Raw genomic sequence first — 15,393 nt, 5'->3', positions numbered from 1 at the left:
ACCACATCCCCTCTGGTTCTGTTTGATGACTAGACCACATCCCCTCTGGCTCTGTTTGATGACTAGACCACATCCCCTCGGTTCTGTTTGATGACTAGACCACATCCCCTCGGTTCTGTTGATGACTAGACCACATCCCCTCTGGCTCTGTTTGATGACTAGACCACATCCCATCTGTTTGATGACTGGACCACATCCCCTCTGGTTCTGTTTGATGACTAGACCACATCCCCTCTGGCTCTGTTTGATGACTAGACCACATCCCCTCTGTTTGATGACTAGACCACATCCCCTCTGATGACTAGACCACATCCCCTCTGTTTGATGACTGGACCACATCCCCTCTGGTTCTGTTTGATGACTAGACCACATCCCCTCTGGTTCTGTTTGATGACTAGACCACATCCCTCTGGTTCTGTTTGATGACTAGACCACACCCCCTCTGGTTCTGTTTGATGACTAGACCACATCCCCTCTGGTTCTGTTTGATGACTAGACCACATCCCCTCTGGTTCTGTTTGATGTCTAGACCACATCCCCTCTGGCTCTGTTTGATGACTAGACCACATCCCCTCTGGTTCTGTTTGATGACTAGACCACATCCCCTCTGTTTGATGACTAGACCACATCCCCTCTGGTTCTGTTTGATGACTAGACCACATCCCCTCTGTTTGATGACTAGACCACATCCCCTCTGGTTCTGTTTGATGACTAGACCACATCCCCTCTGGTTCTGTTTGATGACTAGACCACATCCCCTCTGGTTCTGTTTGATGACTAGACCACATCCCCTCTGTTTGATGACTAGACCACATCCCCTCTGTTTGATGACTGGACCACATCCCCTCTGGTTTCTGTTTGATGACTTGACCACATCCCCTCTGGTTCTGTTTGATGACTAGACCACATCCCCTCTGGTTCTGTTTGATGACTAGACCACATCCCCTCTGGTTCTGTTTGATGACTAGACCACATCCCCTCTGGTTCTGTTTGATGTCTAGACCACATCCCCTCTGTTTGATGACTAGACCACATCCCCTCCGGTTCTGTTTGATGACTAGACCACATCCCCTCTGGCTCTGTTTGATGTCTAGACCACACCCCCTCCGGTTCTGTTTGATGACTAGACCACATCCCCTCTGGCTCTGTTTGATGACTAGACCACATCCCCTCTGGTTCTGTTTGATGACTAGACCACATCCCCTCTGGCTCTGTTTGATGACTAGACCACATCCCCTCTGTTTGATGACTAGACCACATCCCCTCTGGTTGATGACTAGACCACATCCCCTCTGGTTCTGTTTGATGACTAGACCACATCCCCTCTGGTTCTGTTTGATGACTAGACCACATCCCCTCCACCTCTGTTTGATGACTAGACCACATCCCCTCCACCTCTGTTTGATGACTAGACCACATCCCCTCTGGCTCTGTTTGATGACTAGACCACATCCCCTCTGGCTCTGTTTGATGACTAGACCACATCCCCTCTGTTTGATGACTAGACCACATCCCCTCTGGTTGATGACTAGACCACATCCCCTCTGGCTCTGTTTGATGTCTAGACTACATCCCCTCTGGTTCTGTTTGATGTCTAGACCACATCCCCTCTCGCTCTGTTTGATGACTAGACCACATCCCCCCTGTTTGATGACTAGACCACATCCCCTCTGGCTCTGTTTGATGACTAGACCACATCCCCTCTGGTTCTGGTTGATGACTAGACCACATCCCCTCTGGTTCTGGTTGATGACTAGACCACATCCCCTCTGGCTCTGTTTGATGACTAGACCACATCCCCTCTGGTTCTGTTTGATGACTAGACCACATCCCCTCTGGCTCTGTTTGATGACTAGACCACATCCCCTCTGGTTCTGTTTGATGACTAGACCACATCCCCTCTGGCTCTGTTTGATGACTAGACCACATCCCCTCTGGTTCTGTTTGATGACTAGACCACATCCCCTCTGGTTCTGTTTGATGACTAGACCACATCCCCTCTGTTTGATGACTAGACCACATCCCCTCTGGTTGATGACTAGACCACATCCCCTCTGGCTCTGTTTGATGTCTAGACCACACCCCCTCCGATTCTGGTTGATGACTAGACCACATCCCCTCTGGTTCTGTTTGATGTCTAGACCACATCCCCTCTGGTTCTGTTTGATGACTGAACCACATCACCTCTGGCTCTGTTTGATGACTGGACCACATCCCCTCTGGTTCTGTTTGATGACTAGACCACATCCCCTCTGGTTCTGTTTGATGACTAGACCACATCCCCTCTGTTTGATGACTAGACCACATCCCCTCTGGTTGATGACTAGACCACACCCCCTCTGGTTCTGTTTGATGACTAGACCACATCCCCTCTGGTTCTGTTTGATGACTAGACCACATCCCCTCTGGTTCTGTTTGATGACTAGACCACATCCCCTCTGTTTGATGACTAGACCACATCCCCTCTGGTTCTGTTTGTTGACTAGACCACATCCCCTCTGGTTCTGTTTGATGACTAGACCACATCCCCTCTGGTTCTGTTTGATGACTAGACCACACCCCCTCTGGTTCTGTTTGATGACTAGACCACATCCCCTCTGGTTCTGTTTGATGACTAGACCACATCCCCTCTGGTTCTGTTTGATGACTAGACCACATCCCCTCTGGCTCTGTTTGATGACTAGACCACATCCCCTCTGTTTGATGACTAGACCACATCCCCTCTGGTTCTGTTTGATGACTAGACCACATCCCCTCTGGTTCTGTTTGATGACTAGACCACACCCCCTCTGGTTCTGTTTGATGACTAGACCACATCCCCTCTGGTTCTGTTTGATGACTAGACCACATCCCCTCTGTTTGATGACTAGACCACATCCCCTCTGTTTGATGACTAGACCACATCCCCTCTGGCTCTGTTTGATGACTAGACCACATCCCCTCTGGTTCTGTTTGATGACTAGACCACATCCCCTCTGTTTGATGACTAGACCACATCCCCTCTGGTTCTGTTTGATGACTAGACCACACCCCCTCTGGTTCTGTTTGATGACTAGACCACACCCCCTCTGGTTCTGTTTGATGACTAGACCACATCCCCTCTGGTTCTGTTTGATGACTAGACCACATCCCCTCTGGTTCTGTTTGATGACTAGACCACATCCCCTCTGTTTGATGACTAGACCACATCCCCTCTGTTTGATGACTAGACCACATCCCCTCTGTTTGATGACTAGACCACATCCCCTCTGTTTGATGACTAGACCACATCCCCTCTGTTTGATGACTAGACCACATCCCCTCTGTTTGATGACTAGACCACATCCCCTCTGGCTCTGTTTGATGACTAGACCACACCCCCTCTGGTTCTGTTTGATGACTAGACCACATCCCCTCTGGTTCTGTTTGATGACTAGACCACATCCCCTCTGGTTCTGTTTGATGACTAGACCACATCCCCTCTGGTTCTGTTTGATGACTAGACCACATCCCCTCTGTTTGATGACTAGACCACATCCCCTCTGGTTGATGACTAGACCTCATCCCCTCTGGTTGATGACTAGACCTCATCCCCTCTGGCTCTGGTTGATGACTAGACCATATCCCCTCTGGCTCTGTTTGATGACTAGACCACATCCCCTCTGGTTCTGTTTGATGACTAGACCACATCCCCTCTGGTTCTGTTTGATGACTAGACCACACCCCCTCTGGTTCTGTTTGATGACTAGACCACATCCCCTCTGGTTCTGTTTGATGACTAGACCACATCCCCTCTGGTTCTGTTTGATGACTAGACCACATCCCCTCTGTTTGATGACTAGACCTCATCCCCTCTGGTTCTGTTTGATGACTAGACCACATCCCCTCTGGTTCTGTTTGATGACTAGACCACATCCCCTCTGGTTCTGTTTGATGACTAGACCACATCCCCTCTGGTTCTGTTTGATGACTAGACCACATCCCCTCTGTTTGATGACTAGACCACATCCCCTCTGGTTCTGTTTGATGACTAGACCACATCCCCTCTGGTTCTGTTTGATGACTAGACCACATCCCCTCTGGTTCTGTTTGATGACTAGACCACATCCCCTCTGTTTGATGACTAGACCACATCCCCTCTGGTTGATGACTAGACCTCATCCCCTCTGGTTCTGTTTGTTGACTAGACCTCATCCCCTCTGGTTGATGACTAGACCACATCCCCTCTGGCTCTGTTTGATGACTAGACCACATCCCCTCTGGTTCTGTTTGATGACTAGACCACATCCCCTCTGGTTCTGTTTGATGACTAGACCACATCCCCTCTGGCTCTGTTTGATGACTAGACCACATCCCCTCTGGTTCTGTTTGATGACTAGACCACATCCCCTCTGTTTGATGACTAGACCACATCCCCTCTGTTTGATGACTAGACCACATCCCCTCTGGTTCTGTTTGATGACTAGACCACATCCCCTCTGGCTCTGTTTGATGACTAGACCACATCCCCTCTGGCTCTGTTTGATGACTAGACCACATCCCCTCTGGTTCTGTTTGATGACTAGACCACATCCCCTCTGTTTGATGACTAGACCACATCCCCTCTGGTTCTGGCTCTGTTTGATGACTAGACCACATCCCCTCTGGTTCTGTTTGATGACTAGACCACATCCCCTCTGGTTCTGTTTGATGTCTAGACCACATCCCCTCTGGTTCTGTTTGATGACTAGACCACATCCCCTCTGGTTCTGTTTGATGACTAGACCACATCCCCTCTGGTTCTGTTTGATGACTAGACCACATCCCCTCTGGTTCTGTTTGATGACTAGACCACATCCCCTCTGGTTCTGTTTGATGACTAGACCACATCCCCTCTGGCTCTGTTTGATGACTAGACCACATCCCCTCTGGTTCTGTTTGATGACTAGACCACATCCCCTCTGGCTCTGTTTGATGACTAGACCACATCCCCTCTGGTTCTGTTTGATGACTAGACCACATCCCCTCTGGCTCTGTTTGATGACTAGACCACATCCCCTCTGGCTCTGTTTGATGACTAGACCACATCCCCTCTGGCTCTGTTTGATGACTAGTATATATTTTCATATATGCCAAATGTCTACCTTGTTTTAGTTTCTGTGTAAACAATGCGTTTACTAAAAACAAACGGTGTGTTTACTAAAAACAAACGGTGTGTTTACTAAAAACAAACGGTGTGTTTACTAAAAACAACCGGTGCGTTTACTAAAAACAAACGGTGCGTTTACTAAAAACAAACGGTGCGTTTACTAAAAACAAACGGTGCGTTTACTAAAAACAAACGGTGCGTTTACTAAAAACAAACGGTGCGTTTACTAAAAACAAACGGTGCGTTTACTAAAAACAAACGGTGCGTTTACTAAAAACAAACGGTGCGTTTACTAAAAACAAACGGTGCGTTTACTAAAAACAAACGGTCCGTTTACTAAAAACAAACGGTGCGTTTACTAAAAACAAATGGTGCGTTTACTAAAAACAAATGGTGCGTTTACTAAAAACAACCGGTGCGTTTACTAATAATAAACAGCCTATCAGTAAAGCCTTCAATATAACGTGTTCTTGTCTCCGTCTCAGGTACTGTAGGAGAGTTCATGTTGCCGTTTGAGGAGGAGATTGGCCAACGCACGTCTCTACAGGAACTGCAGGATGTGGTCGTTCACAAGAAGATGAGGCCGGTCTTCAAGGACACCTGGCTCAAACACCCGGTCAGGAACACTGTCAGGAACACCGGGATACAATACTGGGATGGTACACTAGGATGGTAGACTGGGATACAATACTGGGATGGTACACTAGGATGGTAGACTGGGATACAATACTGGGATGGTACACTAGGATGGTAGACTGGGAGAATACACTGTGATAAAATACTGGGATAGTACACTAGGATGGTAGACTGGGATACAATACTGGGATGGTACACTAGGATGGTAGACTGGGAGAATACACTGTGATAAAATACTGGGATAGTACACTAGGATGGTAGACTGGGAGAATACACTGTGATAAAATACTGGGATAATACACTAGGATGGTAGACTGGGAGAATACACTGTGATAAAATACTGGGATAGTACACTAGGATGGAACACTGTCTGTAATACTGGGAGAATATTCTAGGATAGTACACTAGGATGGAACACTGTCAATAATACTGGGAGAATATTCTGGGATAGTACACTAGGTTGGTACACTGTCAGTAATACTGGGAGAATATTCTAGGATAGTACACTAGGATGGAACACTGTCAATAATACTGGGAGAATATTCTGGGATAGTACACTAGGATGGAACACTGTCAATAATACTGGGAGAATATTCTGGGATAGTACACTATGATGGAACACTGTCAGTAATACTGGGAGAATATTCTAGGATAGTACACTAGGATGGAACACTGTCAGTAATACTGGGAGAATATTCTGGGATAGTACACTAGGATGGAACACTGTCAATAATACTGGGAGAATATTCTGGGATAGTACACTAGGATGGAACACTGTCAGTAATACTGGGAGAATATTCTGGGATAGTACACTAGGATGGAACACTGTCAGTAATACTGGGAGAATATTCTGGGATAGTACACTAGGATGGTACACTGTCAGTAATACTGGGAGAATATTCTAGGATAGTACACTAGGATGGAACACTAGGATGGAACACTGTCAGTAATACTGGGAGAATATTCTGGGATAGTACACTAGGTTAGTACACTAGGATAGTACACTAGGATGGAACACTGTCAGTAATACTGGGAGAATATTCTGGGATAGTACACTAGGTTAGTACACTAGGATAGTACACTAGGATGGAACACTGTCAGTAATACTGGGAGAATATTCTGGGATAGTACACTAGGATGGTACACTGTCAGTAATACTGGGAGAATATTCTAGGATAGTACACTAGGATGGAACACTGTCAATAATACTGGGAGAATATTATGGGATAGTACACTAGGATGGAACACTGTCAGTAATACTGGGAGAATATTCTGGGATAGTACACTAGGTTGGTACACTGTCAGTAATACTGGGAGAATATTCTGGGATAGTACACTAGGTTAGTACACTAGGATGGTACACTAGGATGGTACACTGTCAATAATACTGGGAGAATATTCTGGGATAGTACACTAGGATAGTACACTGTCAGTAATACTGGGAGAATATTCTGGGATAGTACACTAGGATGGTACACTGTCAATAATACTAGGATGGTACACTGGAGCAGTGGTTCCCAACTCCAGTCCTCCTGTTCCTCCACCAGCACTAATGTCTGTTGTAGTTCCTCCATAAACTCACCTGATTCAACTCGTTAAGAGCTTGATGATTAGTTGACCAGTTGAATCAGGTGTGTTTGTCCGGAGCCACGACAACAACGTGTTCTGTTCGGGGGTACTGGAGGACTGGAGAAAATATTCAACTCTTTGGGGACTTCAAAAACTCTTGTTTGTTTATTAGCCTTTTCTGTTGTATTTCCTGTAACCTCCTGGTTTCTTGCTGTGTGTGTCGGTGCTACAGGGTCTGTCTCAGTTGTGTGAGACTATAGAGGAGTGTTGGGACCATGACGCCGAGGCTCGTCTCTCCGCCGGCTGTGTCGAGGAACGCATCTCCCAGATCACCAAGACAACCGTCGGCACTACCTCAGACTGCCCAGTTGCCATAGTAATGTCGGTAACCGACGACGACGACCTACCTCCCAAAGAGTCCAGCACCTGAGTTCTGTGTTATTGTGACGTCATCACGGAAGTGGAACGGTGCTCCTGACTTTTCTAGCATAAACTTTTAAACAACTTGAATACAGCTGCTATTTTTATAATCTTGATATTGGTATTATTGTTTTTAAGACTTTTTTATGTTATTTTAGATCAAGTCTTCTCTTCCATCTGTCTTCTGTAGTTTTCACTGAGAAAAGAATATGACAGAAATAAGACATATATGCTGGACAAGACCTCTCTTAAGACATTAACTTGTTAAATCTTCTATTCAGTCAATACCTCATGTTGTGTTTAGTGGGTTTGATTATTACCTCGTCCTGTCGTCTGGTCAAGATGGCGGCCAGCCAAAGAAAGCTAACCGTATTCCAAACCTCTGACGTGACGATGCACAGTGTGTGTGTGTATATATATATATATACGTACACTAGATCACACACACCCCGGACGATAGACAGTGTACAGTGGGGAGAACAAGTATTTGATACACTGACGATTTTGCAGGTTTTCCTACTTACAAAGCATGTAGAGGTCTGTAATTTTTATCATAGGTACACTTCAACTGTGAGAGACCGAATCTAAAACAAAAATCCAGAAAATCACATTGTATGATTTTTAAGTAATTCATTTGCATTTTATTGCATGACATAAGTATTTGATACATCAGAAAAGCAGAACTTAATATTTGGTACAGAAACCTTTGTTTGCAATTACAGAGATTATACGTTTCCTGTAGTTCTTGACCAGGTTTGCACACACTGCAGCAGGGATTTTGGCCCACTCCTCCATACAGACCTTCTCCAGATCCTTCAGGTTTCGGGGCTGTCGTTGGGCAATACGGACTTTCAGCTCCCTCCAAAGATTTTCTATTGGGTTCAGGTCTGGAGACTGGCTAGGCCACTCCAGGACCTCGAGATGCTTCTGTGTGTTTCAGGTCGTTGTCATGCTGGAAACCCAGCCACGACCCATCTTCAATGCTCTTACTGAGGGAAGGAGGTTGTTGGCCAAGATCTCCCGATACATGGCCCCATCCATCCTCCCCTCAATACGGTGCAGTCGTCCTGTCCCCTTTGCAGAAAAGCATCCCCAAAGAATGATGTTTCCACCTCCATGCTTCACGGTTGGGATGATGTTCTTGGGGTTGTACTCATCTTTCTTCTTCCTCCAAACACGGCGAGTGGAGTTTAGACCAAAAAGCTCTATTTTTGTCTCATCAGACCACATGACCTTCTCCCATTCCTCCTCTGGATCATCCAGATGGTCATTGGCAAACTTCAGACGGGCCTGGACATGCGCTGGCTTGAGCAGGGGGACCTTGCGTGCGCTGCAGGATTTGAATCCATGACGGCGTAGTGTGTTACTCATGGTTTTCTTTGAGACTGTGGTCCCAGCTCTCTTTAGGTCATTGACCAGGTCCTGCCGTGTAGTTCTGGGCTGATCCCTCACCTTCCTCATGATCATTGATGCCCCATGAGGTGAGATCTTGCATGGAGCCCCAGACCGAAGGTGATTGACCGTCATCTTCAACTTCTTCCATTTTCTAATAATTGCACCAACAGTTGTTGCCTTCTCACCAAGCTGCTTGCCTATTGTCCTGTAGCCCATCCCAGCCTTGTGCAGGTCTACAATTTGATCCCTGATGTCCTTACACAGCTCTCTGGTCTTGGGCATTGTGGAGAGTTTGGAGTCTGTTTGATTGAGTGTGTGGACAGGTGTCTTTTATACAGGTAACAAGTTCAAACAGGTGCAGTTAATACAGGTAATGAGTGGAGAACAGGAGGGCTTCTTAAAGAAAAACTAACAGGTCTGTGACAGCCGGAATTCTTACTGGTTGGTAGGTGATCAAATACTTATGTCATGCAATAAAATGCAAATGAATTACTTAAAAATCATACAATGTGATTTTCTGGATTTTTGTTTTAGATTCCGTCTCTCACAGTTGAAGTGTACCGATGATAAAAATTACAGACCTCTACATGCTTTGTAAGTAGGAAAACCTGCAAAATCGGCAGTGTCTCAAATACTTGTTCTCCCCACTGAATATATACACACATACACTAGATCACATACACACACACACACACACACACACAACCCAGACTACACACACACACACACACACACACACACACACACACAAAACCCGGATGATATCGTGTGTATATATACACTCATACACACACAGCCCAGACGATAGACCGTGTATATATACACTCATACACACACAGCCCAGACGATAGCTTACACACTGTAGATCCGCAGAACTCATGTCCGATGAACCACGAGACTGTTCCAACGTATTTATCTTCCTCGGTATTGAAACGTGGCCTCTTTACTCAGCGTTCTGTCGTCCATCTTTGTTTGGCTAGGAACGCCTTTTGAAATAACGACACCGACATGTAAACCAACCGTCCATATAGCCTCTCGATCAGTGCCATCCTGGATCGTTGGGACGTCCCTACTCTAAACCCAGGGCCTAACAGTAGAGTAGTGCAGCGTTTACAGTTAACTAGGGGGGGGGGGGCGGGGCAAGGGGCCCGGACGCTACGCAGGAGTAGCGTTGGACGAACGGACTTGGAAAGGATTAGGACAAAAAATGACACTTGTGGTTTTGGATTGTAACTACTACATCTCAGGATTCCAGCCAATTGGAACATTTATCTACACATGTAGAGACGCCAAGCTATCAGGGTTTCATTGGACACACCTTTTATCTGACATTACTCAATGAAATCTGAAATTTAAATGTTATACATTCTGGATGTAACTTTTTTTTGTGCGTATGTGTTTTGTACGTGTGTATGGAAGGAAGGAAGGAAGGAAGGAAGGAAGGAAGGAAGGAAGGAAGGAAGGAAGGAAGGAAGGAAGGAAGGAAGGAAGGAAGGAAGGAAGGAAGGAAGGAAGGAAGGAAGGAATAGACTGACAGGAGTATTTTTGTGTTTTTTGTCTGAACAGCAGTTGAAGCTGTGAATAAGTATTTGAAGGGCCATGCTTGAGTTGGTTACAAGTCTGTTTTTTTTTTCTCTGTCTGCTCAGTAGACCAGTTTCACAAAGCTATGATTTCCAGTCTTTTATTTTGGAAACAGTTTGTCTGACTTGTGAGACTAAGTTTCAGTTACCTCAGAAACATGTATGTCATTCAGTTACCTCAGAAACATGTATGTCATTCAGTTACCTCAGAAACATGTATGTCATTCAGTTACCTCGGAAACATGTATGTCATTCAGTTACCTCGGAAACATGTATGTCATTCAGTTACCTCGGAAACATGTATGTCATTCAGTTACCTCGGAAACATGTATGTCATTCAGTTACCTCGGCAACCTGTATGTCATTCAGTTACCTCAGAAACATGTATGTCATTCAGTTACCTCAGAAACATGTATGTCATTCAGTTACCTCAGAAACATGTATGTCATTCAGTTACCTCGGAAACATGTATGTCATTCAGTTACCTCGGAAACATGTATGTCATTCAGTTACCTCGGAAACATGTATGTCATTCAGTTACCTCGGCAACATGTATGTCGTTCAGTTACCTCGGAAACATGTATGTCATTCAGTTACCTCGGAAACATGTATGTCATTCAGTTACCTCGGAAACATGTATGTCATTCAGTTACCTCGGAAACATGTATGTCATTCAGTTACCTCGGAAACATGTATGTCATTCAGTTACCTCGGCAACCTGTATGTCATTCAGTTACCTCGGCAACCTGTATGTCGTTCAGTTACCTCGGCAACCTGTATGTCGTTCAGTTACCTCGGCAACCTGTATGTCGTTCAGTTACCTCGGCAACCTGTATGTCGTTCAGTTACCTCGGCAACCTGTATGTCGTTCAGTTACCTCGGCAACCTGTATGTCGTTCAGTTACCTCGGCAACCTGTATGTCGTTCAGTTACCTCGGCAACCTGTATGTCGTTCAGTTACCTCGGCAACCTGTATGTCGTTCAGTTACCTCGGCAACCTGTATGTCGTTCAGTTACCTCGGCAACCTGTATGTCGTTCAGTTACCTCGGCAACCTGTATGTCGTTCAGTTACCTCGGCAACCTGTATGTCGTTCAGTTACCTCGGCAACCTGTATGTCGTTCAGTTACCTCGGAAACATGTATGTCATTCAGTTACCTCGGAAACATGTATGTCATTCAGTTACCTCGGAAACATGTATGTCATTCAGTTACCTCGGAAACATGTATGTCATTCAGTTACCTCGGCAACCTGTATGTCATGCAAGAAAAACTAAACTCAGGGGCTGCCTTTATTTCAACTGCATACCAGACTAGCCTGGTTCCAGATCTGTTTGTGTTGCCTTGCCAACTCCTATGGTCATAACAACACAAACACACCTGGAACCAGGCTTATATGACCAGACTATAACAAACTAGTGAATGTCCACACAATGCTGTTGATACTCACTACCAGGTTTTGTGATCCAGCGGCGGACTGGCAATCTGGCATTTCGGGCAAATTCCATATGGGCTGGTCCATTTTTAGCCCAGTGGGCCTGTCTAACTTGTTGTTCTATTGAGCAAAAATTATAATTATCTGGCTAATAATGGGGCCTAAGGGGGAAAAATGGGCCGGTGTGGGGGCCTTGAGGTAGAAGTCTACGCAGGATTGATTAATTAATCCCGCCATACTGCGCCCACACACACAACCGCTGGCTTTCTGTCCCGACTCCCACCCGCTACCGCAAGAACTGGTCCTGAACCCAACCGCAGTCCTGCAATGGGACTTTAGGCGTATGTGAAGAAGCAGCTCACTTGCCAGCCATGGTCCGAAGTAATTTTGCACCCTGTAGGCAATGGCAAAATGCGCAAAAATAATCTAAGAAATAAATTAAATTACCAGACATGTGGCCCATTTTTATATTAGGCTATTGATATGACTGGGATATATCAGCCAATAGACCTAGACGTAGTTTGAAAAGAGCAGTGTTGGAGAGACGGCCACTTTGTCTCGTTTTATAAGCTTCCCCTGGTTCCTGCGGGTCCCGACAGATCATTGCGACGTGGGCAGCATTCTCCATGCTGCAGTTGGGTGCAGCCCTTTACCTTGATGGGAAAAATGGTTTTGTTTTGGGCCTTCAAGCAAAAACAAATTGCCTTTGTGGGGGCCTCAAGCAAAAACAAATTGCCTTTGTGGGGGCCTCAAGCAAAAACAAATTGCCTTTGTGGGGGCCTCAAGCAAAAACAAATTGCCTTTGTGGGGGCCTCAAGCAAAAACAAATTGCCTTTGTGGGGGCCTCAAGCAAAAACTAATTGCCTTTGTGGGGGCCTCAAGCAAAAACGAATTGCCTTTTGTGGGGGCCTCAAGGAAAATAATGGGCTGCCCTGGGGGCCTCCATGGAATATAATAGTCCAGTGTTTGAAATGCCAGGGCTGATTTCTGGTCCCAGTCCGCCCATGTTGGGATGAATACCATTTAAATTCCTATCAGTTCAGATTGGAATTCCCAATGGAAAATTTTCCGCATTGAAAAGAAATGGAATTTCATTGTACTTCCTGAAATTGAATTGACCCCTACCGTGCCCACTACTCAAGGGTCCTCAACGTTAGGTAATGTTGATGTCGTCATGTATTCTCTGTTCTGTCTTTTAACTGACAACTCTCTCTGTGAATGTACTGTAAGTGATGCTCATTGTAATAATATGTATTTTTATGTTAGTTCTCAACTGTTTACCCTTTTGACATCACATATACCTCAGGTTTTTATACAGATGAATTAATATCTCTGTTATATCACGTTTCTTATCGTGTTTTAGTAGTTGATATATTTTGCTGCAAGTTTTACTTTTGTTTATATTTTTATGTACCATGGAGATTTCAAATTCTATTGGACTGACTAGTTGCATATAGGACGTGTTTAATGTTGTTCAACCCAAATTAGAGGCCTGAACTTGGTATGTAAATACTTGTTGTTGTTGTAATGTACACAGTTGCAGAACACTGATTTTACACCGTATCTTGTTGGGGGAATGTTTTTGTCATTTTACTTGATTGAAAGGGGAATTTGAAGAGTGTCTCTGTGGTTTTTATAATGTGTTTTCTATTTCATTTTCTAAATATCATGGTTCTCCCCTAAATAATATGAGGGACGCTGCACCACCTTGTGGGCTGGCTGCACCGCCTTGTGGGCTGGCTGCACCGCCTTGTGGGCTGGCTGCACCGCCTTGTGGGCTGGCTGCACCGCCTTGTGGGCTGGCTGCACCGCCTTGTGGGCTGGCTGCTCCACCTTGTGGGCTGGCTGCTCCACCTTGTGGGCTGGCTGCTCCACCTTGTGGGCTGGCTGCTCCACCTTGTGGGCTGGCTGCTCCACCTTGTGGGCTGGCTGCTCCACCTTGTGGGCTGGCTGCTCCACCTTGTGGGCTGGCTGCGCCACTATGCAATTTTATATAGTACCAGTCAAAAGTTTGGACACACCTACTCAAAGGGTTTTTCTTTATTTTTACTATTTTCTACATTGTAGAATAATAGTAAATATATCAAAACTGTGTGTTTGTGTGGAGTCATGTAGTAACCAAAAATGTGTTAAACAAATCAAAATATATTTAAGATTCTTCAAAGTAGCCACCCTTTGCTTTGATGACCGCTTTGCACCTGGCGTTCTCACAACTGACTTCATGAGGTAGTCACCTGGAATGCTTTTCCAACAGTCTTGAAGGAGTTCCCACGTATGCTGAACACTTGTTGGCTGCTTTTCCTTCACTCTGCCGTCCAACTCATCCCAAACCATCTCAATTGGGTTGAGGTCAGGTGATTGTGGTGGCCAGGTCATCTGGGTCATTGTCCTGTTAAAAACAACTGATAGCCCCACTAAGCCAAACCAGATGGGACGTTGTATCTCTGCAGAATGCTGTGGTAGCCATGCTGCTTAAGTGTGCCTTGAATTCAAATAAATCACTGACAGTGTCACCAGCAAAGCACCATCACACCTCCATGCTTCACGGTGGGAACTAGACATGCGGAGATCTCACAAAGACATGGCGGTTGGAACCACAAATCAAAAATTTGGACCCATCAGACCAAAGGACAGATTTCCACCGGTCTAATGTTCATTGCTCGTGTTTCTTGGCCCAAGCAAGTCTCTTCTTCTGATTGGTGTCCTTTATTAGTGGTTTATTTGCAGCAATTCAACCATGACGGTCTGATTCACACAGCCTCTTCTGAACAGTTGATGTTGAGATGTGTCTGTTACTTGAAGTCTGTGAAGCATTTATTTGGGCTGCAATTTCTGAGTCTGGTAACTCGAATTAACTTATCTTCTGCAGCAGAGATAACTCTGGGTCTTCCTTTCCTGTGGCGGTCCTCATGAGAGCCAGTTTCATCATAGTGCTTTATGGTTTTTGCGACTGCACTTGAAGAAAAGTTCAAAGTTCTTAATTTTCCATATTGACTGTCATTTCTCTTTACTTATTTGAGCTGTTCTTGCCATAATATGGACTTGGTCTTTTACCAAATAGGGCTATCTTCTGTATACCACCCCTACCTTGTCACAACACAACTGATTGGCTCAAATGCATTAAGAAGGAAAGAAATTCCACAAATTAACTTTTAACATGGCACACCTTTTAAATGAAAAGCATTCCAGGTGACTAGCTCATGAAGCTGGTTGAGAGAATGCCAAGAGTGTGCAAAGCTGTCATTAAGGAAA

At 45.3% G+C, this 15,393-nt stretch overlaps 1 protein-coding gene across 1 annotated transcript; it reads left to right on the top strand.

Annotated features, from left to right (window-relative positions):
• Window positions 1-5,592: 5,592 nt before the first annotated feature.
• Window positions 5,593-8,126, top strand: LOC120037135 (activin receptor type-2B-like; the record flags this gene model as incomplete). The annotated part of the gene is made up of 2 exons (XM_038983308.1): window positions 5,593-5,723; window positions 7,545-8,126. Coding segments are annotated over 2 exons (329 nt in total), but the record flags the coding sequence as incomplete, so codon positions are not given.
• Window positions 8,127-15,393: the final 7,267 nt, after the last annotated feature.

This window comes from Salvelinus namaycush, unplaced genomic scaffold (assembly GCF_016432855.1).
Source record: "Salvelinus namaycush isolate Seneca unplaced genomic scaffold, SaNama_1.0 Scaffold1585, whole genome shotgun sequence".
Lineage (NCBI taxonomy): Eukaryota > Metazoa > Chordata > Actinopteri > Salmoniformes > Salmonidae > Salvelinus > Salvelinus namaycush.
This window is presented reverse-complemented; position numbering and strand designations above follow the sequence as displayed.